The sequence below is a fragment of the Mycteria americana genome, chromosome 2 (genome assembly GCF_035582795.1).
Source record: "Mycteria americana isolate JAX WOST 10 ecotype Jacksonville Zoo and Gardens chromosome 2, USCA_MyAme_1.0, whole genome shotgun sequence".
Classification (NCBI taxonomy): Eukaryota; Metazoa; Chordata; class Aves; order Ciconiiformes; family Ciconiidae; genus Mycteria; species Mycteria americana.
This window is the reverse complement of record NC_134366.1, coordinates 46,755,780-46,780,804: the sequence shown is the minus strand read 5'-3', so window position 1 is coordinate 46,780,804 and position 25,025 is coordinate 46,755,780. Positions and strand designations below refer to the sequence as shown.

At 46.0% G+C, this 25,025-nt stretch overlaps 1 protein-coding gene across 4 annotated transcripts in view; it reads left to right on the top strand.

The window, feature by feature from the left end:
* Nucleotides 1-7,235: 7,235 nt before the first annotated feature.
* Nucleotides 7,236-25,025, top strand: part of TRIM71 (tripartite motif containing 71) — a 63,475-nt gene continuing 45,685 nt past the window's right edge. The window contains exons 1-3 of one of the 4 annotated variants that reach the window (XM_075493218.1): nucleotides 7,236-7,434; nucleotides 8,518-8,587; nucleotides 8,749-9,919. In XM_075493218.1, the coding sequence (XP_075349333.1) occupies nucleotides 9,026-9,919 (894 nt within the window). In that variant the 5' untranslated portion in view covers nucleotides 7,236-7,434; nucleotides 8,518-8,587; nucleotides 8,749-9,025. Of the gene's footprint in view, nucleotides 7,435-8,061; nucleotides 9,920-25,025 lie in introns of those variants that run through there. The other 3 variants (XM_075493216.1, XM_075493215.1, XM_075493217.1) reach the window with 3 other exon arrangements.

The following is a 25,025-nucleotide window of genomic DNA, read 5'->3' as shown; positions in this document are numbered from 1 at the left end:
GACCTACAGCATCAGCCAAATCCTGGTGTTCTGGCTCAACAGCTTTAAAATTTCCTCGAATCCCTGCCTTCCCTTTAAAGTTCCCGCTCCTGCAAACAGTACCCGTGGTATCCTCCATTTTAAGAAAGCTTCCCTTTGTCTTATCCCCCAGCCTATTTATAGCTCCTGTGGCAGAGGTATACTGGGAAGGATTTACACCAGCAGGCGCAGGGCCCTTCTGCACACAGAGAGGAGGCACGTCGCAAAAGGACATTTAATAGCCTCCGAGAAACACGTGGCTCCTTGGGGTGCATTTTCTGGAAGGAGGCTCTCACCCAAAGGGTTTCAGCCATGTGTTTCCCCAGCAGCATGTGAGAAAGGCTTTGGACTGTGATGTGAGTGACGGGCTGCTTTTGTAAGTCCACTTTTACGAAGGACCGTAGGGATGCCATTGGGGTCCCACATAGGAGAGGAGACAGCTGCCTGCTCCCACTGCCAGGAGAGCTGCCCAGGCAAGAGTTTCTGCCTTCTTGGCTCCCTGGCAGAGCAGCGAGGAAGGGAAAGGCCTCTTCACAGGTCATTTCGTGTTCCCAGAGACTTTGCAGGGAAGCCGGGATCTGAGACTCCGACCTCTTGCATGTCCTGCGAGCGTGCAACTGCCTCATCCTGTAACCTGAGTCTGGACGAACTGCATGATGCAAGGTAGCAAAAGCTTCCTCTGAGTCCATCTTACAGCTTTCCATACAGGAAATGCAATTATAACCACAATAAATACTCACATGAACCAGAAACTTTGATTATCACCCTGCACGGCTGCTTGCTTGTTCATTCAGTCTCATAAAGGAGCGTATTCCCTTTGCACGTAGTCCCTGACGAGTGTTGGTTTCAGCATATAAAACCCTAAATATTTCAGGTCCAGGTTAGCTCAAAGCCTGTTTCCTGCTAAGGACAATGCAGAAATACCTCCACTTTTCTCTCTCAGCATTCCATTTATACCTCTGGAACTGACCTGCCTTGATCAGAGCAGCCGTGGGAGAGAGCAGCACCCCTGAATGCGGGTCAGGATTAGTGCTGCATGTAACAAAAAATCATCTGAGGGCACGTGCCGCTTTTCGAGGGTCACGGTTTGCCAGTGCTCAGGGAATTACATTGCGTGGCCCTGAGGGAGAAGCTGTCTGCCCAGGTTCCCCAGGGAACGATGAGGAGGCAGAAGGGGACGGGCAGCACTTGGACGCAGACAGCCTTAAGATGTAGATGATGTCTCTTTACAACCAGACGAAGAGATGGAAGATACTCGTGTCCCTTTGAACACGCTACACAAGCGCACTCTTCCCAGCACAAGGTCAGCCATCGCAGTGCTGCAGCGTGTGAGGGGACACTCACACGTCCCTGTTCAGGGGCTGAACTGGGTGCTGGTAACGGAAAGCTGAGGGTGCCAGGCTTCCCAGCTCCTGCAGCCAGATCTGGAGGGGAACAGCTGCCTGCGCCCGGAGTTTACACAGCTGTGTGGAAGCGTTAGCAGCTGACAAGCCATTCTCCCTTAAGCGTTAGCGTATACCACCTCTTGCAGTTAAAAGCACTCCCCCAGCTGAGTAAAAGGATCTTGTGGATATGAACGAGATTGAAGGTAGGGCAGACTTTTGAGTTACAGCCGAGTTAACTGTATGAGGAGGATAAATGTGAAGTGAGGTATCAGAGCAGCAGCAGTGTCAGGCAACAGAAGGCTAATAACAAAACATTTGCAATTATTGGCCCATAATGTTGGCACCTGCTTTCTACCTCCAGCTGCTCAGAGCTTGCATTTCTTGACCTGCAGAGCATGGTTACAAGACATGGCTATTCTGCCAAGCTTTTCCTCAAGGGAAAAGTGATGTGATGGGAGATTTCACTGAAGGTGAGTTTGAGAGCCTTTAGTACTACCTTTAATAGAGCATCAGCTTTTGCATGTGTTTTGTAAAGTCCAACATCCAGACAGTGAAGTCACTCCCTTGTGGGCCAAAGCCTGGATTTAGACCATTCTTAATGGTAGGCATCACGCTTGAAAGCTGTGACAGGGTTAGAGCAGAGTCGGGGTGAGAAGAAGAGACATTTGCATCTTCTGGCCTGGAGCCCATCCTGGGGGGCAATAGTCACACTGTCAGCATCGGAGATTAAAGCCAACACAGGTACTTAGTCTAAAAAGAGATCTGATTGAACAGATGGTGAATGGAGAGAGATTTGAGAAGTCTGGAAGAGGAAATTAGTTTTAGAGATGCAGTCATTGGGAGGTAAAGGTGCTAAAAGTCCTTGTGATGCTAAATCCCACTACATGGTTAGAAATGGATGATTTTCAGCCAGCATTTCTGAAAGGAAGAAGGAATTAATGAAGATGCACAGGGAAAAAAAAAAAAGAAAGGTCATTTAGTTTCGTCTCAGATGCATACCAAGTAGTAAGAGAGCTAGAGCAAGGCTTAAGCAGAAAAGGTGCTCTGGGAGACTCTATCAATATAAATGAAAAAACCCCTTTCTTTAGGACATCCAAAAATGACACCTTTGCATCAGTTGCCTGCAGAGCTCTGTGCTGTAAGGTAAGACAGTAGGGGTTTACTTCTTTCTGGGACCGGAGAGTAGAAGATTGATCCCTAAACCTGGTCGTGCCTCTGGGGTTAAAAGTAATGTCAGCTGTCTGAGTGCAAGATCCCTGCTTCCCAAAGCCAGCCCTTGAAGGGTGTAAAGATGCAAAGCTGCACACCACCAAGACCTATAGATTTCACTTGCACATGTGTATAGGGGAGGCTATCTCTGTTGTCCTCTGGATCCCATCACATCCTAACAAGCACATCTTTAAACTCAAGGTGACCCTGCTGTAGGGGAGATGGATGGTTGGAGGAGGGGGTGTCAAGGGCTTGAATTAATATGCTGAGCAAGCCAGTTCCCAATGATTTATACCATGGGGACAACACTTACTGCTTCTTTGCTCCCCAACCCTCCACCCTGCTCAAGATCCAACATACCATACAGGAAGCTCAGCAACACATGCAGAAAGTTGAACTTACTACTGTACTTACTAATGGATCCAATGACAGATATACGATTGAGCGAGAGTCAGTATGCAAGAGCAGGCATGGCAAATTTGGAATCTGAGGCAAATTTAGAAGTTTGTGCTTGCAAGAGGAAAAATGAGGAAAGGGGAAAAAAAAAGCACAAATCAGCGCTAAAGTGGCTGGACTTAAGTGGCACAGTTGTCCATGGAGTACAGTCATGGTGAAAGCCAAAAAAAAGATGGATATTCCTCTGAGTGTAATGAATAAGTTGCTAACAGCGAGCTAAAAAACAACAGCAAAACCTTCCTCTTTCATTTATCTGGGACTATTTGACAAATGTGAAATCCCCAAAGACTATGCCAGCATCAAGGTCTTGCTGAAGCCCTTCCCTGTGGATCGACCTGTTGGAAGAGCTCCCTTCGTACATTGATTTACTAGTCGAATTCTTGAGTGTGGGAGGCAAAGATCCAAGCAGGATGCATGGATCTTTTGCCTCTTTGTAGCTGTTAACAAATAAACAAGGAAGGGGATTCTCGGGTGCACCAGGACAGGGAGAGTTTTAGGTCTCTATAAATCCCTAGAAAATATTATGCAGACCTTGAAGCAATGAACCACTGTCTTGGCTTTTTATGTCTGCGAACCTCTTTGGTATAGCAATACTGAAGATGGAAATGTTTTCTGGGTCCTTCGGCGCAAAACAGTAACAATGACAACAGAAGTTCAGCCCTATATGCTTATTATTACCTGTGCATGTTCAGGGACTTGCTCCAGCTACTCGGCTACTCCTGTTCACAAGCCCTGCCGAGCTTTGAGCTTGCACACTGCCTTAGCGCTCAACATAGCAGGGCAAATGGTATCTGGCTGCTGGACCATTTCACGCAGGTGGTATAGGGGAAAGCTCCTTATGTGAATGTTTGCCTCTAAAATTACAGTAAAATATCCCCAAACCCACAATTACTGTACCTGGTTCTATTTAACAAAGCTTTTAACCTCCAGACCCCTGGCTTTTCCAGCTGTATTGCTTTTGGCAGGAACACTGTTCTGTTTGTCCTGTAGTGCTGCTGGCGGAAAGCAGATGCTTTCCTTCAAGCAAACGAAGCTTCCAAGTACGGACAGTGGAAAGCACATCCTGACATTGGAAGCAGATGCTAGAGAATGACTCAGGTGCAGTCTTCTGCCCCAATGTCCTATTTTCCACTGAAATACAAGGGGAAAAGGAAAAAAATTATGTATTTTTAATGCACAGTTTAGCTGCAGTGGCTGGGCAGTTAGTCAAGGACAGATATGTGTTGCCAAATAGAGATTTTCCAACTAGGTGGAAGCTGGCCCATATCTTCAGAACTCTTTTGATGCTCATTAGGTGTCTCCGAATATCTGGCCAGTTATGCCCAGATTTTAGCATTGTTAGAATGTTTTAACAGTTAATGTTTTAACCCAGTTCCGATGTGATCTTGACACAGTTACGATTTCAACACAGTTTAAATGATGCGCTTGCCTTTAGTACAAACGACACCGTTTCAAATTCAGGCCAGCAACAGTGTATGAATGGAGGACAAAAGAAAGATGAGAGAAACGGGTGTGAAAAATACTGGAGAGAAGGGAATAAATGCGAGAAACCTCAGCAGAGTGACACAAAGGAGAACAAGCAGAATGCAGACAAATGCCTCAGACGCTCACGTAAGCAGTGAGATTTCATTTATTTGGCACAGAGGGACAATAGCCCTGCTAACCAGGATAGCTATTGTTCTTTTGTTTTTAAGAAACAAAAAGGGTAAATGTGAAGCACTAGCTTCCCAGGGAAAAATCATAAAAATAAGTTCTCATCCTGCTGTCTACCGAGGAACTAGAAGCCTCTCGTACTTCACCTATCGCCCTCGCGCTGTTATTCACCCACGTGTTTGTCAGCTTAGAAAACAAATGAAATATATCGAGGCCTTGCTCTATCTGAGGAGAGCTGAGGGTTTTTTTATAGCAGAACAAGTTAATTGGATCGAAAACCATCGAGTCAATGCACTAAGCAGAAAAATGCATGGTGTTATCTGCTGTGTAGTTGAAGACACAAGTGCTCCAGCAGCTAATGTTTCAGAGTGTAATATTGGCGTATTCCCTTTAGCTTTATTTCAGCGTTTTTCATAACGAAGACAGAAAGCCATCCATAATCAGCGGAAGCCTCAAAATGTTGCATTCCTTCGGCGGTAGTGGAGGGAGAAGAAAAGCAGGACTTTGATTTAGAAAGACAGAGGTGCTCAAATACGAGGATGACAGCTGGGGAATAAGGACCTACTGTTCAGGGACAGTGAATTGCTTATAGCCTTTTACAAGCTCAGGGAGGGTATAAGCTCTAAACGAGGTTTGGGAGCTTTGGCACAAATACAGTGGATCCTGTCAGTGAAAAGGACCTTCTGCAGCGTATAGGTAGCCTCGTGAACCCATTAGAGCCATTTGAAGCACGAACACGCAGAATTCCCCTCTTCAGCCGGTTAGCTGGAAAGCAAACAGCTGTCACTGAGGAAGGCAGGGGTGTCAGATATGCCTGGAGACATGCATCTGGGAATTTCTGCCCAATTAAAATATTTCTGAACGCAAAAGATGATGGTTTCTACTGAGGGAGATAGTGGAAAGCTGGTTATCTGGGAAACCCAAACAGATCAACCGCGCGTTTGCTGTTCGGGGAGTTACCGTTCTTTACAACTAACTGGCTTAATCTGGAAAAGGACAAGCTCCGCAGCATCATAACCCTCTGCGGCAACCACAGGACAAACAAACAGAGCTGAGGCAAGGCTCGATGATTTTTTAACCTCTGCTAACCAAAGCTGTCGTAGGTTTCACCTGCATGCTCAAATGTGAACATATGGATACGTAATATAAAGAACACAGCCCTCGAGCCAAATCCTTTAGTGACACATAAGGCGAGTTCCCAGCTGAATATACTACTGAGGGCCATAATAAATATTCACGCTTGTTTACAACTTAATGTACATTTGTCGCCCCATGGACTTCATCAGCGATTCCCATTGCTTGGTCTTGCGTAAGGACGATAGCGCTCTTGAGTTTCTCAGTTCTCTGAAAGGCTTTTGGCGAGAGATCCTCACAGGCATGGCTCATCGCTGTGTTTGGTGCCTGTCAGCAAAAGACATTTTTATTTTTAAGTAAACAAGTTACCATTATTTGTGTGTCTAAGGCCTAAACAGTGTTAGTTATTTGTATGCCTAAGGCCTAAACAGAGGAGGAACATCGTTCAACATATTTTCATAGCCTGTTTTCCTTTTCTGTGCTGTGTTTTAAAATGTATTATAATTACTTAACACTAATTTGTTTTGAGTTTATTTTGGTTATTTACAAATGCTTTCGTTCACAATTCTGTATGTATCTTTTCCAATTTTTATTCCTTTTCCTGTTTATTTGGCTTTCCAATCCCCGAGTCGGTTTCACGTTTTAAAACTTCTCAGCATTTCCAGTTTCCTTGTTAAGGGTAAAATGCCATGCGTCCTCCCTTGCTAGCACAAGCCCCACTAAAACAAGAGGGTGGCCGCTCACTCGTGCTTGCAGCTAAAACTTTCCTTTTAGCAGTCGCTGGTTGCGAGGCGTTTCATCAGAACGAAATAATTGTTGCGTTTTTATGTGAGTTTGGTCTCGCAGCAGTGCAAATGGCATCGCCGCTCATTTTTGCTAACTTCATCGCGTCAGTTTAAAGGAGAGGAAACGTCTGCCCCTGGCTAGCAGCAAACCTCGGGCTCGCCCTCCCGGGCACGCCAGTCCCGGCAGCAACCGCAACGGCGCAGAAAGGAGCCGGAGATCACCCCTAGACCGGGCGTAAGAAAACAATTAATCGAGCGACTTGATGTTTAAAGCTGCATTAACGCCGCGATGCTTTCCAAGAACGGCCCCGCAGCCCCGCTCCTTCCCCGCTCGCATCTCAAACCGAAAAAGGGCGAGGGGGGCTGGCAATCGCCTCAGCCGCGGCCGAGGCGCGTCCAACCAAAGCGGGGGAGGGGGGCGGGGGGGTGTCCCCGGTGCCGAAACCAGCGATACTAACAAATCGCGGGAAGGCGGCGGGGCTGGATGCGGGCGGATGGGGGCAGGTCGGGCAGGAGGAGGGCGAATGTTTCCTGCCCGCCGCCGCCGCCCCCCGGCCGCCCCCCGCAGCCGGGCGGAAGTCAGCCCGCGCCGTCGGAGCTTAAAAGGCTCCCGCACGCCGCGCCGCCCCAGAGCCGGCGGCCGCAGCGGGGCCGGAGCCAGCGCCCCCGCCAGCCCTGCGGGCCACGCCGAGGCGGGCCATGCGCTGCCCCGCGCCCTGAGCTTCCCCCCCCCGCCGCCCCGAGGGCCGGGCCGCCCGGCTCTGCCCCTCCGCACCCCGCCAGGCAGGGGGAAGGCGCCCGGCGCGATGGCTCTCCCTGGATCCCACGCCGCCCGGGACGGTGCTGCCGCATCAGTGAGTAATTCCTGCTAATTCACCCCCCGGGGCCGGTGGGCTCCGGCTCGGCAGATCGCGGGGGAGGCGGGCGTTTTGGCTTTTGCGGCTTTTTTCCCCTCCTCCCTCCCCCTCTTCGGGTTTTATATTATTTTTGTTTTCTCAATAAAACACCACGCGAAGAGGCGAGATGACAAAGGAAATGTGATCCTAGGCGCTGCAGGGGCTCAGAGCGAGCGAGAACCGGAGAGGAGGAGGAGGGGGCGAGCGTAGCGCTCTCGGATAGCATTGCACAGCGGCTCCAATTTGTGCGAGCGAATATAATACACCCCCCATGAATAATTCAGGGCGGCCGGCGGGGACCTGCCGCTGCTCCTCTGCCCGGCCGCGGCCGCCGCAGCGTGTGCGAGCCGCGCCGAGCCCGCGGCGCTGACCGGCCCGCCGCCGGCCGGGAGAGCCACCCGAGCCGCCGGGCACCGCGTGTGGCGGGGCCGCTGCGGGCTCGGCGCTGCCCTCCGCGGGGGAGCCCCGCTTAAAGGAAGGCGTCCGGCGGGAGCCGGGACTCTGAGGGGAGTGCTCTTCCCCGGAGCCCTTTTCTTCCTCCCTTCCCACCTCCTCCTCCTCCTCTCTGTCCCGCCAGCGTGAGTCTCTGCCGGTGGGGTGGGCACCAACGCCGCCCTCCATCCCCACCCCCCAGTCATGCGGTGGTGGAGCAGGCGTCGGCGGGGGAGGACTGGAGCCGGAGAAGTCTGCCTGGCCACTGCGTTTCAGTGCCTCTCTCTCTCCTAGAGCTGCTCTGGATTGCAAAAGTGGCGGGGGGAACTGAAACGAAATTTCCCCTTCCCCCCCGACAAGCACAGGTTTAAAGGAAAAGAGGAAAAAACCCAACGCCCCAAGAAGAAAGAGCGAAACTTGAGTTAAGCCCCTGCTGCCCCCCACCCGCGTCCTCCCCGCCCGGCCAAGAGGGACTTGCACTGCCGCCCCGGCGCCCCGACCCCGTCCTGCGGCCGTGGGAACCGGAGCCGAGCCCCGGCGGACAGAGGTCCGGTCCCCGCTGGATGCGGTGGGGATCGGGCGGTTGGCGCCCATGCACTTTCTGTTTAGGAAGAAGACAAGTAACCAAACCACGTTGTCAAACTGCTGACCCAAGGGGGAAATGAGAAGACTGTGTGAGGTATTGACCGATCTGGGAATCGATACAATTTGTCTAATGCAACGGGGGATCGGGGGTTAAGTACATGTGAGGGAAGAGAGGATCCATTTGCTGAGAGAGAACGGGACAGCTACACCTTGATACCAAAAATACGCCCCCCTCCCCCGCCCCCCTTCCCGCAGCAGCAAGCCCGGCAGCAGCGAGGTACGAGGCGAGGATCCAGCTCCCTGCAGACCGCCGGATCGATGACACCGTATTTGCAAAACCGGCCAATCGATCCCACTTGGCAAAACTACTGATCGATGCCAGCTTGCTCGTAAGCCGCTTGCAGAACTACCTTCTCCCCACGCCTCTCCAAACGCCCCCCGTCTCCTCCGCTTTTTCCGCCCACACTTTTTTTTGTTGTGAGGGAGGGGAGATACATTTTTACCTCCCACCGGGGAGTCAGGCCCATCGCAAATGGCTTCGTTTCCCGAGTCCGACTTCCAGATCTGCCCGCTGTGCAAGGAGATGTGCGGCTCGCCGGCTCCCCTCTCCTCCAACTCCTCCACCTCCTCGTCCTCCTCGCAGACCTCCAGCTCCTCCGGGGGCGGCGGCGGCGGCTCCTCCTGCGGGGGCCCGCCGCGGCGGCTCCACGTCCTGCCCTGCCTGCACGCCTTCTGCCGCCAGTGCCTGGAGGCGCAGCGGCACCCCGGCGCGGGGGACGCGCTCAAGCTGCGCTGCCCCATCTGCGACCAGAAGGTGGTGATCTCGGAGCCCTCGGGCATGGACGCGCTGCCCTCCTCCAACTTCCTCCTCAGCAACCTGCTGGACGTCGTCGTCGTGGCCGCCGCCGCCGACGAGCAGAAGAACGGCCGCGCCGCCGGGGCCGGCCCCGCCGCCGGCTCCGGCGCGGGAGGGGGCGGCGGCGGCAACAACCGCCACCACGGCCGCCCGCCGCCGCCGCACCGCGCCGCCGGCTCCTCGCCCGCCGCCGCCGCCTCGGCCGCGCCCTCCTCGACGTCCTCCTCCTCCTCCTCGGGCGGCGGCGGCGGCTCGGCGGCGCTCCTGCTGCGGCGGCCCCACAGCCGGCAGGGCGAGCCCCGCTGCAGCTCCTGCGACGAGGGCAACGCCGCCAGCTCCCGCTGCCTCGACTGCCAGGAGCACCTGTGCGACAACTGCGTGCGGGCGCACCAGCGCGTCCGCCTCACCAAGGACCACTTCATCGAGCGCTTCGCCGCCGCCCCCGGCCCCGCTGCCGCCGCCGGCCCCGCCGCGCCGCTCGCCCTCAGCCCGCCCTACCCCGCCTCGCCCTACAACATCCTCTCCGTCTTCCCCGACCGGGCCAGCTACTGCCAGCACCACGACGACGAGGTGAGCGAGTGCGCGGCGCGGCGCGACGCGGGAGGGGGCGGCCGCGCTCCCGCCCCTCGCCGGCGCCAGAGGGCCCCCGCCCGCCTCGCACCCTCGCGGCGGGCGGGCCGGCCCTGAGGGGCGGGCGGCGGCGGGGACCGGCGGCCGCGCTTCCTCCGCCCGCGGAGGCGCTCGGGTCTTGCCGCCCCGCGGGGCTCGGGGGCCGCGGGTGGGAGCGGGGCCGCCGCGCCCCTCCAGCGGCCGGTGCGGGGGGCGGGAGCCGCTAACGGGCCGGGGGAGGGCGTGCGGCGAGGCGGCGGCGGCCCCGGGCGCCCCGCTCCCTCCGGGCGCCGCTCCGCGCCGCCGCCCGGGAGGAGGAGGAGGCGGAGGTGAGCCGGGGGGGGGCCCGCCGCGAGGTGCGGGAGCCGCTGTCCCGGGAGGCGGCCGTCGGTGCCTCGGGAAGCCGGTAGCGCGGCGGGAAGCCGGTAACGCGGCGTGCGGCGGGGGCATCGGGCTGCTGCGGCGCTGCCTGTCTGAGGACGCTTGTCGAGGGATAGCGAGACCGTGGCGATGCAAGCGAGGAAAAAAAGTCTGGAGCCCCCCCGGCCCCTAATGTTTCTAATGCAAAGTTAAATTACTTGGTGGAATCTGCTTTGTACCGCGTTCGGCGTGTAACCTATCGAAGACAGAGGAAACGAATAAATACGGAAGGAAGATAACTGTAACGAGGAAAGGACTCCTCTTTTTTGTTTTTTTATTGAAGGTAGTCAGAAAGTTAGGGAAGATGTTGCCTATAGCAGCTACGTCTCCTGCTCTTGGTTAACACTTTAGCTGCTTCTGTGGTGCAAACGAGAACTTTACTGATATAAAAATAGGAACTTGCTTTACGTGGTCTTTCGTTTAAAACGCTTTGCTCGCAAGCTTCGGTTCTGATGATCCTAAGTATTGTTTCACAGATCTGAAAGAGGCTGCGGCTTCTTCAGAATGTACTGAAAGTGTCTTAAGTTTCATTGGGACATAGTTTCTTGCTGTGATAGTTTGAAACTTGATTTTCATCTGAAACTGGAAAATGGCGGTCTGCTGTCCCCCCCACTTTCTGCTCTGGGGGTCAACGTGGGGGACTTTGCTGGAATTTTCCAGTAATTTCAATGTTGGAGGTAGTTTCCTCCCAGTATGAAATCGGACAACACAACAAACCGCTTCAGGGGAAAAGCCTGCCTGAGGACAGGGTAGTACAAGAGTTTTCTGTGGGATGCTTGCTTAACTGATACATGAAGGCATTTAACCTAGTGAAATGTGGTGATGCCTTTGTCTTCGGTTTGCAAGGACGCTTCTCCTATCTCCTTTAATGCTACTGTACCTCTGAAATTTCTAGAAAGCTCTGGAAGAGCTTTTCTTGTTTCTTAAAGTTGCTAGTGTCAGAGGACAAAGTATGAATTTTGTGGAAAAAGAAAAGACTTAACATGACATTTGGGGGGTGGGGTGTGCTTGAGGGACAAGGAGGTTTAAAAAAAAAAACCAACTACTGGCAACTGGGCTGCTTACAGCTTTTTGTGGTATCTAAGAATCTTCCTGCTAGTGGGCTTCTTAAAGAACATACGTAATACTGAATGCCAGAATGAAATGAAGCGTGGTGTTCTTAATAAGCTAAAAAAGCTGTGTTTCTGCCTTCCTTTTGGAGTATAACTTTGGACTTGTGGTATGGGCTAAAAAGCTTCTAGTTCTTGTGTTCTCAGTATCGTAAAGCTTCTTGCTGAAGTGTGTAAAATGAAACAATGGAGGGCTGTTGGCCGTAGTATAGAGTATCCAGCTTCTAAAGCAGACGTATTCTCCACCACTTGGTGAAGAGCAGCTCCAAGGTATTTTGTAGACTTAAAAGCTTAAATTGCAAAGGGAAGAAAGATATTCTAGCCTTGCTTAAACTGTACAGCTTTTCTAGAAGTAACTTCTAAAAAAGCTTGTTAATTTATTTTACATAACTAATACTTTATTTTCCAACAGTGTGGTTTGAAAAGAGTACATGTCTCTTAGGATTGGTTTTGAGTGTCCTTGTGTCCTGCAGACCTAGAAATTGTTTTAAAACAAGTGAGCATTTTCAAGCCTTCAGCTCCTGTTGAGAAAGGCTTTTATTCTGCAAATTAATGATCTACTACTGTTCTTGATTAGTGAGTTTTGGTGGTTCCTTAATGTGGGTGTGCCTGATCAGTATTTGCAAGTATTTATTATTCACTCAAGAAGCGTTTGGGAGAGACTATGACTGTTGGAAATAGTTTATACTCCAAATCTTTCTCACTTTTGCTAAAAATGTGGGCGAGGTGTACAATTTTTTTGAGAGAGGGTGGCTGCAAAACTGTGAGGGTTATTGCTTGTTTAATTCTAAGAATGCTATTTACAGCCTCATAAAAGGAACGATAATAGACAGGCAGCCTACCAAGAGAGTACTTAAGTGATGCACTAAGTACTTTGTTTGGCTGTCTAACAGTGTAAAAACAAACCTAAAATGCGAGGCTGGAATGGCAGCTTGAAACCTTAATATTAGTTACAAACTCTGGTTCTGCTCAGTACGTAGGTGGGGAAAAGCTGGTGACAGAGCAGGGTATTCCCTCAGACTAATGTCATGCAGGTAAGTTTGAGCACAGGCAGATCTCATCTGTAAGTTGCTGGAATAGTAGTTCTCTCGAATGCAGAGTTCTCCTTCCCCAGGATGTGTCCTCCTCACCCTGTTTGAGCTAAGTTATAAGGCGTTTGACTCTAACCCTGTCCCTGAGGCTTTTGGGCCAAAGCAGCTGGCTCCCTTACTTTCTACCTCCTCACCTAGAACACGATACTCCTGTCCTTCCAACATCACATCCTCACTTCCTACCTTTTGGTTCTGTTTCTCTCTGGTATTTCTGTCCCTCCTCCTGGAAAGCACTGTCTGTTCCCCATAACTTTCCCTCCTCCCACCCCCATTTTGAGGCTCCCTCAAATGAGGAGGGAAATAGCACTGTGGGTGGTTACTTACTGGGTGTTCCAAGTCTCAAAACAAGACTACAGATATGCATTTGCGAGACAAGATCAAGGTAGTTGCTCATCCTTTCAGTGCAGAGAAATGCAGATTTCGGCTCTTTACCCAGTTGTCTGGAGCAGTCTCCTTCTAGTTGAGCTGCTTCTGTTCTCAGTTGAGCTGTTGACTTGTGTAAAACGAGAGTAACCTGTTGTGTGCTGTGAGTACATGCAGTCACTGACAACAGAGAATATTGACTGTTACTGTAGTGGCAAACATTAAAGAAAGTGGAACTCTGGGCACTGCTTTCAGGGTGGAGAGTGCCTGCAAATACTGCAACGATGCATGAAAGGAAAGTAAACTATTCCTGCAAAAAAAAAAAAGCAAAAGCCAGTCTTGCTTTGTCGCAGAGCTGCTGTTGAAACCCAGTATGGTTGCTTACCACTTTGAACCTCACTGTCTGATGTAAAATGCTATCAGGACAGTAAGGCAAATGCTCAATCTGTCAGATGCTTCAAAGCATCCTAGAAATGTAGCAATATTTGTGTTGCAACCCTGAAAATTTTCTTCTGTGCGACCATGTTTGTTGTATGGATAGAATTATCAACATTACAGTAGTAACTACATGTTTTTTTTCATAAAAGCCACTAGAACAGGACTTTAAACTTGAAAAAGGTTTTACCTTAGTCTTATCCATAATTAAATCAAATATGCTGATATGTCAAAGTGTGCTTGATTGTCTCATCTCTCAGACTGAAAGAGCACCTCTGTTTTTCTTTTCACAGGATTCTCAATAATAGGCTGCAAACCAAACCAGATGCTTACAAAATGTTCGAAGAGCTGTAGGATACTTGGCTTGTATAGATAAACTATCTGGATTCAAATGACTTTGCTGTTGCAGAAAGTGGAAAAGGCCACAAGACTCAAGTTAAATAATGTGGGGTTTCCTTTATGCCAACTCTCAGCTGCTATGTGCTTTAGTATCACTTGGTGATAACAGTGCTGGATGGTCAAAACGCTTCAATAGCACACTTCTAACATTTTCTAGGGAAAGTGTAGAGTTGCCAAATTCAGTCAACTTAATGGTCTGTGACCCCCTAGTTCTCACATTAGTTTACAGAATCCATTTTAGAAGTGGTTCATAGACTAAAAGGCAAATCCCTGTAGCACCACAGCTTCCCCCCCCCCCCCCAAGAAAGGATTTTAAAGTTCTTTGTCCCCTTGCCCTTAGCCACACTGTTCCTTCCTTTTGCTTGCATCAGTTCTGGCTTTGGTCAGATCCTTCATTGATCAGATTAATTCACAAACTCAGAAGTTTCTTGCCAGATCAGTGGGTTGAAATGGCTCATGGGGTTATCAGTGCATGTGGACAACAGTGGGTAAATAGATTGCTATATTGAATTCTGGAGTTGCATATAGTCCTGAATTTATTGTCTTTTTAGACTACAAAAAAAATTATACATACTTCTCCTTATTTTGTCCTGCAGACTGTAAAAGATGCAACTTCTGAAGGCTTGTGTATGTATAGGGGAAAGCATTCAAACACATAATTGTCAGCTGAACTGAAAGCTACTTATCTGGTACCTTGCCTAAATTTTCTGATTGAATTTATACCTAAGCTGCTCTAATGTAGGGTAAAGCTCTGGTTTTGCAATAGGGAGTGAGCTGTCTTAACATCTCATGGCTACTCAAAGAAGGGGATCTTGCATCCTCCTCTGTTCTCACCAGCCTTGGTTGTGTGCACTCAGGAGATGCTTCTGTGAGCCAATTTAAACTCACTTAACGTGGTAGAAAATTTTTTTCCCTTCCTCCTTCTTCTAGCATTGGTATAAGTTTATTTGAATTGCAGAGGAGTCTGGCCCAAACTGAACGAGGGAAAAGGAGGAATAGTGTGGCTAGGAAGGAAGGATCTGTTTAGTTATGGTCCCTTTTGTGTAATGGCTTGCCATCACTGCCAAACACTGAGCTTTACTCCATGGTGCTCTTAACACTGTCCACCCATGTGTCTTGCTAAAACAGTTGGCTAACACAAAGGGAATGTGCCTGCATCCCCATTTCTGTATCTCTTGCTCAAGGGTTATTTATATGAAACTGCAGTATGTGATACAAATGTGATGCAGGCTCTTGCTGTTCCTTTTTCTAATGGTTAGGGTTTTTTACCCCCTAAGAAAATTATTAAAACTTTTAGGAGTGCATCCTGGAGGCACCAGTCTTAATATGTAATACTTTATTGTGTTGCAGCTGTTGTGGCTGCTATAGCTTCCGCTTTATAGGAGAATGTGCACGAGCTAGAGAAATGCATACTTCCAGTATATGTAAGGAACTGTGCATATACTTCTTTATACTGATGCACCCTTCATTTATTGTACTTACGGTGTCTTTTCTCTTCTGATAGCAAATGCACATGTAGGTACGCTGTATTCAGTTACTGACCCTTGTGTTTCCTTTTTTAATTTTTTCCTGGTGAAGAAAGCAGGACAGTGAGTTATCTTGTTCTTACATGGTCTATGTAATGTGGACTTAACATCTTTGGCATGATGAACAGTTTTAATAATCTTTAATTTCACACTTTTTTTTAAACTTACAAGTAATGTTCAGCAATCTGGTGCTAAACAGGTTACCTCTTAGATTACTCTGCCTTACTTTCCTTTCAGCTGTCCCAGCATACCTTTAGCTCCTGGCTCTTCTCTGTATGTAAAAGTATTTTATTTAACTGCTTCTCTTTTGAATTAAAACTTTGGGCTTGAAACAGTGTTAAAACCATACTGGATAGAATCAAAAGCTCACCTCCTTTCCCCTGCTTTGGTGTGACTGATGTTCAAATACTCTCAAGATTTTAGGGTAAATATAGCAAAGTTGTTTGGTTTTTTTTCCTGGTGATACTCTGATATCATTACACTACTGGCCATGATTTCAGATAGTTTCCAGTGAGTAAAAATTGGAAGAAGCAGAAATGCCTTGTCTGTTCAGGCAACTTTAATGGACTTTTTTTACTTTGAGAACATCTATGAAAAAAAACCAGCAGTATCAATACAGTAGAAACTTGCAGGTTGCAGCATAGACTTCTGAGGTTATGAGTTCCTTGAGAAAATGGGACTGGAGATGTGCATACAGTAAATAGGCATGAAACTAGTGTACTGTATGTTGAGAACTTAATTTTCTTTTCTTTAGTTTTGCTAAAACTGATATCTTGAAGTGTGTCCCATAACTTGGAGAGAGGGTCTGATTGAATTTTGCTTCTATTTAGTGAAGAAATTTTGCATCATGTGTAGGAGTTTCTCCTTCAGCTAAATCTTCAGAGCATGTAAACATGCTTGCTAGACCATGCTTCCTTAGAGGAAAACTACATAGTTCCTCTGTTCTAAAGTAAAGAAGGTATCATTCCTCTTTCAATACTGTGTTGATCCTGTCTCTTCCTAGTTTCCATACTCCCTTCCTTCCTGCAAAGTTGTTGGTGTCTTTCCATCAAAGAATCATGATGTGTTGAGAGCACAGATTTTAAGCTGTATGAACAATGCACTGAATGCAAGACTAATGTTACTACCACAGATAAGATTTCACAGGATGGGTTTATTGTCTTTAGCTGTAATCCACTTTCAATAGAGCAGTTACAAATATAATCTTGGATCATGATTACGTAGTACGTAATTTTTAGTAATGCTTTTACCCTACCATTCTAAGTCTTCAAGCATAGAAATATTGGATGGGAATGGGACTACTGCCTGGCAATGCAAGTATTGGTTAATGTAATGAATGGATGGATGTCCCTGATCCTAAAATATATTGGGCATATGTCCTTGTTTTTAGCTGTTCTCATCATGGACTCAGCTGCAGCTCCTTCCATGGGCTGTTTTCTCCTTTCCCTGGCTGTGCTTGTTGGAGGGCTAGTGGGTGGGATGGGTTTGGTCATCTTATCTAACAAATTATGCTTGTGCATCCAAATCAATTTTGAAAGTCATAGGAACAGAACAAAAACATGTTAGTCGGAGCAATATTATCTGCTAACTGTTTCCTAACTTGAGTTCAAAAGCTTCTTTACTACACAATATCGCTTTGGACAATTTTATCTCTTCCTCTTCCCCCTCCCATCTTAGAGAAGAGAAATTGTATGTGGCTAATAAAGGAGTAGTACTTTCCTAAAGTTCTTTTGACTCCAAGCTACTTCTTCCTCTTTATCAACACTCAACAAAATAACAAAATTTTCAACTATGGAGTCTGTAGCTAATAATCTTATTTAAGAACTAAAAATGCTGACCAGCTTTGAATGCTCTAGCTGTTTAATATGAAAAGGAGTAAAACTCCGTACTCACAGATGAGGCTCACGAATATATGTCCTGTGTTGTCCTACTGTGCTGCCTCTTGGATATGTGTGCAATACTGACACTTCCTCACAAGAATTAATTCATAGTTACATGTTCAGCTGTAAGAAATAAGAGCTCCAGTCCTGTTATTTCACTTGAGTGTATAACATGCACTTCTAAAGCCTCAGATGGTGAGCTTGTTGGATAGGATTATGTCTGGTCAGCAGTTTTCCTACATATGTAGGTGAAATATTTTTGAAGTGACTAAGACTTGAACTAGAAACTTTAAATGAAAAGCTTACTGTTTATGATTCTGCATACTTTGTGCTATGCCTCTGCACTGGTGCTGACTTGGAGAAAATGGCTTACCTTCCAGCAGTAAGTAGGCAACTTGAGGAAATCTTTAAACTTGTCTCACTAGCAATGGGTGAAAGTCACTTTTCAGAGTTGAATATTTAAAATTTTGGGGACAGTGAGGTATGTCTTCAATGCTATAGTGGAAATGGTCTGTACTGAACAAAGAAATGTGAAATATCTTAAACTCATTTCTGAAATGAACAGATTAATCCAATCAAAGGCTGCTGTCCTCATGGTGTTACCTCAGTAGTTATGTCTTACTCCTGTTGGTTATCATGGTATGATCTTCACTAAGATCACCAAGGCTGCTCTCAGTACCAGGACTTTCCAGGACTGGCAAAATAGCGACTGCCTGCCCTTGGATCTCAGTGCTTTGGGGGGAGAAGGATCCTTTAGTGAGCTAAAGGTAATAGCTAAACTTGTGTTGCATCATTTTCTCTTTAATGTTGGTCTCCATGCATAACCAAAATATTTAAAGGTATTTTGTCAAGTTTGCTAAACGTTATCTTTTCTAGTTGTTTGCTTGTATTGCATGCCCATCACATACATTTTGTGGATAGCCAATGTTGTTATAAAATACCATCTACTGTAAATATTTCCTTTCCCTAGTTAAGGTATTGTAGATGTACAGACCTATCAAATGCTGTGTTTGGCTGGACTAAAAAGGCTGACGGGGACCCGAGATCCAGAAATCAGACTTCACAGACTTCAACAGGGTTCTCGGATGGTAATGTTAGAGCTTGTTGCTTTATCTTCCCCTTGTCCCATGTTGTCTTGGGTTTTGTGGGTTCTGTTTGCATGTTTAGGTACTCGCTGTCCAGAGTGGCAGGCATATGCTAGAAGGCTAATTTTATACAGCCTTTTGTTCAGCTGCTCTTGGTTAACAAAAGGCAAACTATTATTTAGGGGAAAAATGTCAGCTATCAAACTTCAAATCCTCCCCTTTTCCCTCCCCTTCACTTCAGTCGTTCTTACACCATTCACACTGTCAGGCAGTTAAGTGTACAATATAAAAATCCCTAGCCTTAAATCTTAGGTGCAAGCAAAGCTTGAAAGCTGTCCGCATTATGGATGCCTTTGAGCTTTGTAATCCAACCTAGTGCTGTGTCGAGGGACTAGAGAATGCTGCTCTCCTATATGAGGGCTGGTAGCGTGGTCTGCAAATCACCGGTGAACTAGTCGGTACTGGTCCCCGTTGCCTGACAAGGTTACTATTCCTGATCTTCTGTAACCTTGAGTAATGCCATGTCAGGTGATTGAGGGTAGAAGAGATAAAGATCAGGTAACTTCTAGGGGCTTGCTATTGCTGTGTCTTTCTGTGGTTTGGAAGCCAACTATATAGTTCTACAGTGTTTTAGTAGGTGCATGTACGTGTGAGGCAGAGTGAGTCTGTTACTTTGAGGAAAAACTTGTTAGAGAATGGAAAGAATCACCATGCCTCCAAGCCTTCTCTTTCCTCTAAAAGCAATGCTGCTAAAGAGTTAAATTTCACCCCCCTGCAGCACACCCCGCCCCCACTGCTATATATGGTGTGCCCAAAGGCACTGGAGATTTAATACACTGAAGTTGGAGCGTGAAGGGGGTCTGCAGGCTGCTAGACAAAGTCACTCAAATTTCAAGAATACTTGATCCATACAAGGATGTTACTTGAGAAAGGCATGACTTCTCTGTAGGAAACTGGTTGCCAAATCAGCCGGCTGAGTGTGTCCTAAACACAGTTTCTGTGGCTAGATGAGCAAATTGGAAACCAGATTTTCTTGAATTGATGACTGATAAGCAAGCCAGCCAAAGCTGTTGAGAACCATCTCCCTTCAGAGAACAATGGTTATTTGTAGGGGAAAATGAAAATTGTGATTCTCCCACCGAAGTGCTTGCAAGTTATAGAAACTATTGTGCAGATATCTAAATTCTCTATTGAATCATATTGAATTGACTGACCACTAGACTGAACAAATGGCAAATATAGCTTCCCCCCCTTCTAGTTACTGTAGATGCAGCTGTAATGTCGCAGTGCTGTCCCAACGTAATGCATTTTGTGTCAACTTCTGTTAAAGGCTTTTAAATGGATGGGCAAATATTTTGGGAAGAGAGGGGGGACTGTTTGTGTTTTTTTAAAAAAAAAGATAATTCAGAACTGGAAGCGTCAGGCAGTGGTCTGGAGTGGATTCTACCCTGAAAGAAATAACAACCAAACTAACAACAAAACCTTAGGGAATTGGAGAGCGTGAAATACAAAAGAATTACAGGAATACTGAGGTCCCAGTCTTCCCAGTGCTGCTCTTGTACTTAATACAATGATAAGGGGTAGAAGATGTAATACTCTTCTCGTTTCCTCCCCTCTTGTCCTTAATACAATTGTTAGTGTGTGTGTGCGTAATCCTTTCCCCCCAATATCGTGGAAGCATTGATAAGATTAGAACTGGGAATTAGATTAGGGTTATAAATGGTGGCTGTTGACAGTGTCCCAAAAGGTAACAGCACACCCTTTCTTAGAGTGAAGGTGTCGTCTGCTTTCTCCATTCTAGACAACACGTATTTTAACTGACCGTACTGTTTCGTGGTAGCTATTGCTCTCTTCTAGCATCACTTGTTTTTTCAAGGACTCTGAGCGCCTCACTAGAGCGGAGATAACTAATGTATGGCCCTTGAGCTTTCTGTTGTTGAAGCATGGCTCCCTTACCTGAGCTACACTGTATGGTTGTCAGTGAGATGGTTAGTATGGAAGTTAGTGGGCAGTCTAAGCAGGCTGGTGCAAGTGGAAGCAAGCCTGGAGGGTCTCGAGCTGATTTCCTCTGCATAGCTGGCATGCTGCTGGAGGGCTGTCTACTCCAAACCTTGGGGCCACTCTTGAAAGGTGCTCTTCCCAATGACAGACTGTGTACAAATGCAAACAAATCTGATATACTTGATAGAAGTTTTAGACAATTGTGAGTTGTCAAAACAAACATGATTTTATCTTTCATGTTATTGCCTTTCTGGCAAATGTGATGTTATCCCATCTTTGCATCTTGTCAAAAAGTAGTTCAGTAAGTACCTCTGAATCTGAACTGTTACTCTCTAAACAGTAGCAGCTGTGTCAAGCCAGCTTAACTTCTTTGTCTCTGTACCAAAGACAAGTGGAAAACCTCTCAGGCAATGTTCATGTGAGCCTGAAGGGATAGGGGGACTTCCATTCAGAGCGGCTTACTCCTGAAATAATATTTTCAGGGAGCCAACTGTAGGCTTTGATTGCATGTGATGCTGCTAGTTACAATTAAAATTTCTTTATGATCCAGGAAGATAGGCTTTCCAGAGAACTATTAGAGAGATTCTGCTGGAAGTTCTGAAGCACTGCGGTTAAAATTAACATAACGTATACATTAATTTCCCTTTGCATAAGCCTTTGGCATTGACTGGGTATAGGTAAGGTCAGCATGCCTCTGCAAAGACTGGAGTAGCTGGGTTCTCTGGCTGGCCACTTAAGCTTGTAGTGGTATAATATACACTCAGGCTTGGATTGGATCCAAAGGCTCTTCTTTCACCTGGATGCTTCCTTGTCAGTTCTTTCATTACTTTTCCTATGCTTCTGAGTCAGTGAAGTCAGTTCAAGTAATACGTGCTTACTGACAGTATTTACTAGTGTTCCTATCTTGGTCTCTTGGCAACAATGCTAAAAAAACTTTGTACATTGAGAGTAGAAATGGGAGAACCTTAATTTAAAAGTGCGGGTGTTAACATTAAGCTTACTTTTACAAACTGGAACAAAAAATAACCTTGAACCATTCTTTCAGTTAATAGCTTTATTTTTCATATCTCAGTCTTTAGATGCTGCACACCAATTGAATTGTATTTATTTACAGAAAGGACCATAATTTTTATAGTTGTTGTAGAAGTCGCTTAGGGTGTTAAACTACTCATTAGCTTTCGTTTTCATTGGTTTCTGATTGGCACATCTAGCCACAAAAACTTTGTGTGGAGGAGTTACTCAGCTGGTTCATTTGGCAGTCAGTTTCTTACAGACAAGTCATGCCTTTCTCGAGTAACATTCTTGTAAAGACAATTGAAGGTTAGCATTTTCATTCTGTATATGATGTCACTTCTGAAACCTATTCTTAATGCCAGCCTATGCCATTCAGCAAAGAACAGGGCTGCAAAGGAGCTCAAGCTGATGAAACACCTCAATGGTGTGGACTCCAAGCAGGGTCCAGACATGAAAAGCTGCATTCATTATGGGGGCAGGGAAGTGATATAGTGTTTGATATGCAGGCAAAGCAAGGTGGCTTACACAAAACCCAGCTAGTTGCCTCGCTAGCCTTGGCGCAGGTATCCCTTGTCATCTAAATCTGCATTTCCTTTCTGCTTCAGCCTCCTTCAGACAGTCTGTGTTCTGTATCTGATCCCTTCACACATTGATTAGCAACAAGTAGCAGGGTGAACTGGCTCAGATCTAAGAGGAAGGAAGCCAATGCCAGGCTGGTTGAAATGATTAGACAATGGAGGTAGCAAAACCCTGTAGCTGAAGATCCTGTATGGAAGAAGGAGGAAAAAATACTGAAGTTCCCTTTCTCATGTCCAAACCTGTTCATCTCTTCTCCATCCTCAGCTCTGCCTTAAACCTAAGAACCCAAACTTTGAAAGGGAATTAAATAACTTGGATGCTTTGAATGAATTTTTGGTTAAAGCCATAGTTCCGCTTTTTATTATAAAGCATTCTTGTGACTAAACATCTCACTTTTTAGTCATCTTTTTTTGCTAGTGCAAGTCACTGTGCAAGTCACAAGCATGGAGCATGTGTTCATTCCTCTCAGCTGTTTAGTAATATGCTTTTTCTGTTGCTGTTCATTTGTCTTCATTATGTATTGTTGGTATACCTATACAAACATCACTTTATATAGCATTTGAGAGTTTGGCTAGCATAGTAAGACTGACTTATTTTTTTCCTAAATGAAAGATAAATCTTGACAGTTAGTCAATATAGGAATAATGTATTGAACCAGTATGCTGTCAGAACTGCTGTTTTGTCTTCACCAATGTTCAATACAGCTGTTTCAGAAAAAATATGGAAAGCTGTATAGCACATAGTTCTAGAATAACTGGTCCACAAGATGTCCTTCCATTTTAATTTTTATCTAAAATTATCATGGATGAGGAAGCCTTGACTATGTCCTGTCTTATACTCTTTAACATTAGTTTTCTAATATCGAGCAACAGAAAAAAACATGGTCTCACTGAAAATACCATATAATGCATGAAACTTAATATCATCTTGGCTAGAGGAGAAGACGGTATTTTCATCAATGATTTTATTGTTTGAAGTTTAAATTCATTTTAATGCCATCCAAGGAGGAAACATAAAAGGAAACACTTCTCATAAGCTAAGGGATAGATTGGAAAGAGGAAGTGTTGCATGTTAAAATGAGCACCAAAATAAATAAATAAATAAAGAAAACAGAATAGTGATACCTCCCAGCCGAGATGACTATATGCTATCAGCAGGTGAGAGACTCACTGAAATGATATGTTGTCTTGGAAATCTTGTTTATTCTACAAGGTATTCCTCAGCATATGAGAGAACAGTGTTACCTTCTTGCAGAATTCAAGTGTACTTGTATATGGCTTATCTTGGGATGGATATCTGACAAACTGCTCAATGATAATGAGTATATTCTCATTATAACTCTAGTCTAGTTGTCTGTTCTTGGAACTGGCAGAATCTGGTTTATTCCTTGCTTTGGGAACAATTAATCTCTTTCTATGTTGTGGCTTATGATTTTACTACAAAGCCTGCTGGTATGAATTTTCCTAAGGTGTGTGTAACAAAATAGTTGCCACCTGTATTAGTGGATTCTCATTTTGGTAATAGATTGGCAATTTTCCATTTGGCTCCTGTGGCAGAGATACTTTGACAGACAGCTATATAGTTGCTTGCCCTAAGGAGGGAGGTAGGGGGAAATAATCCAAGGAGACTTCCACAGCTGTAAATCCAGTAACTTGTTTTGGATGCACATATTCTAATGAAGTAGCATGTGTTTTTGAGCAGCATGATGTGAAAAGGTATAAAATACTATACTTGTGATCTAAGAAAGGAAACTCCTCTTCAGAGACCCCTGTCTGACCCAGGCAAACTGCTGCCAGCAGTTCCCTAGGAGCAAGTGGCTGTTGTTGAAAGATACTCTCCTAAATCAGTGAGAGTCAGACTACTGTGGTGTGTGGGTTGTTTTTCCCCATTTCATGTATCTCTTCAAGCGGGAGACATTCCTGCCAGATATGTATGCCATGGCTCTTTTTCCACTACAACCAGGTAGAAATGCTTTCAGAATGAAAGATCTTTATAAATCAAAGTTGAAACAAACAAAAAGAAACAAAACCAGCTAAACATTCTCAAAACACTCAGCTCTCATGTGGTCAAAGAAGCCATTTCTTGGAGTAAGCTGACTTGTTTCATGTTTGATCCCATATGGAGTTACGGAGGGAAACCATTCCTTGAGTGCTTTTGTTAAATAAAGCTGTTGCCATGAATTAAGCAACACTGCCATGGAATGTTTCTGATCATGGTCTTGCAGAGCTTGTGACCTTTGCACTGAACATGTGAACTGAAACTTCATCTTCCAGTGTTCAATAACCATGTTAAAAATTCAGAGGTGAGGCAGCCTTGGGATTTCCTTAGGCTAGCTTAAATGCCAAGTGAAATTTAAGTACTGATTTATACAGTTACTCTTCCTTTTTTGTAAATCTAAGTCAAATTGAAAATGCTAAAATCTTTATTCTAAAGCTGAGAATTCTTTGTCAAGTTAAAAAAAAACCTGCATAGACAGTCTCTTATAATGCTTTCATTTATTGGAGCAGCCTACTAAACCACTAAAATATTGCCACCTTCTTGTCTAGAAGCATCCAATTACTATTAATCTGGATGTTTGTAGTAGTATACTACTACTGCTACTTAAAGCAATTGCTTTAACCAAGAACTGGATGTAGTGCCTGAAGAGGCTATTCAGTGTAACTGGGCTGCAGCTGAAAGGGAGAGAGGAACAGTTTAAAATCTGTGCCTCTTGCAGTATATCACTGCTTGATGCCACTGGACTTCCTACCCTACTAGAATGCTATAAACAATTAGTATTTTTCTTGTTTACCAGATAGAAACACTGCCACCTCTTGGCTATTCATTGTCCTGACCTTTTTAAAAATACTTTTTCTAGATTCTTGTGATATTTTCTGATGCTATGTTTCTGAATAATCAGGTGGTTGTGTGGCAAAAGTCTTAATATCACATACTGTAGACTTGAGATTTTGTATGGAAATCTTAATCACTTACTGATTCTATCCTCAAACAAAAGGAAGAGGGTGTACTACTTGGTTCAGTGACTCTCAACTTTCTGACCCACCTCTGTGTATACCTCCCTTAAATATACTAGGCTAAGATGGGCTTCTGTCTGTGCTAGATTAGCTAGCCAGACAATTTGGCAGCAGTGCTGGCATCTGAATGTAATGTCTGGCACAAGGGGAT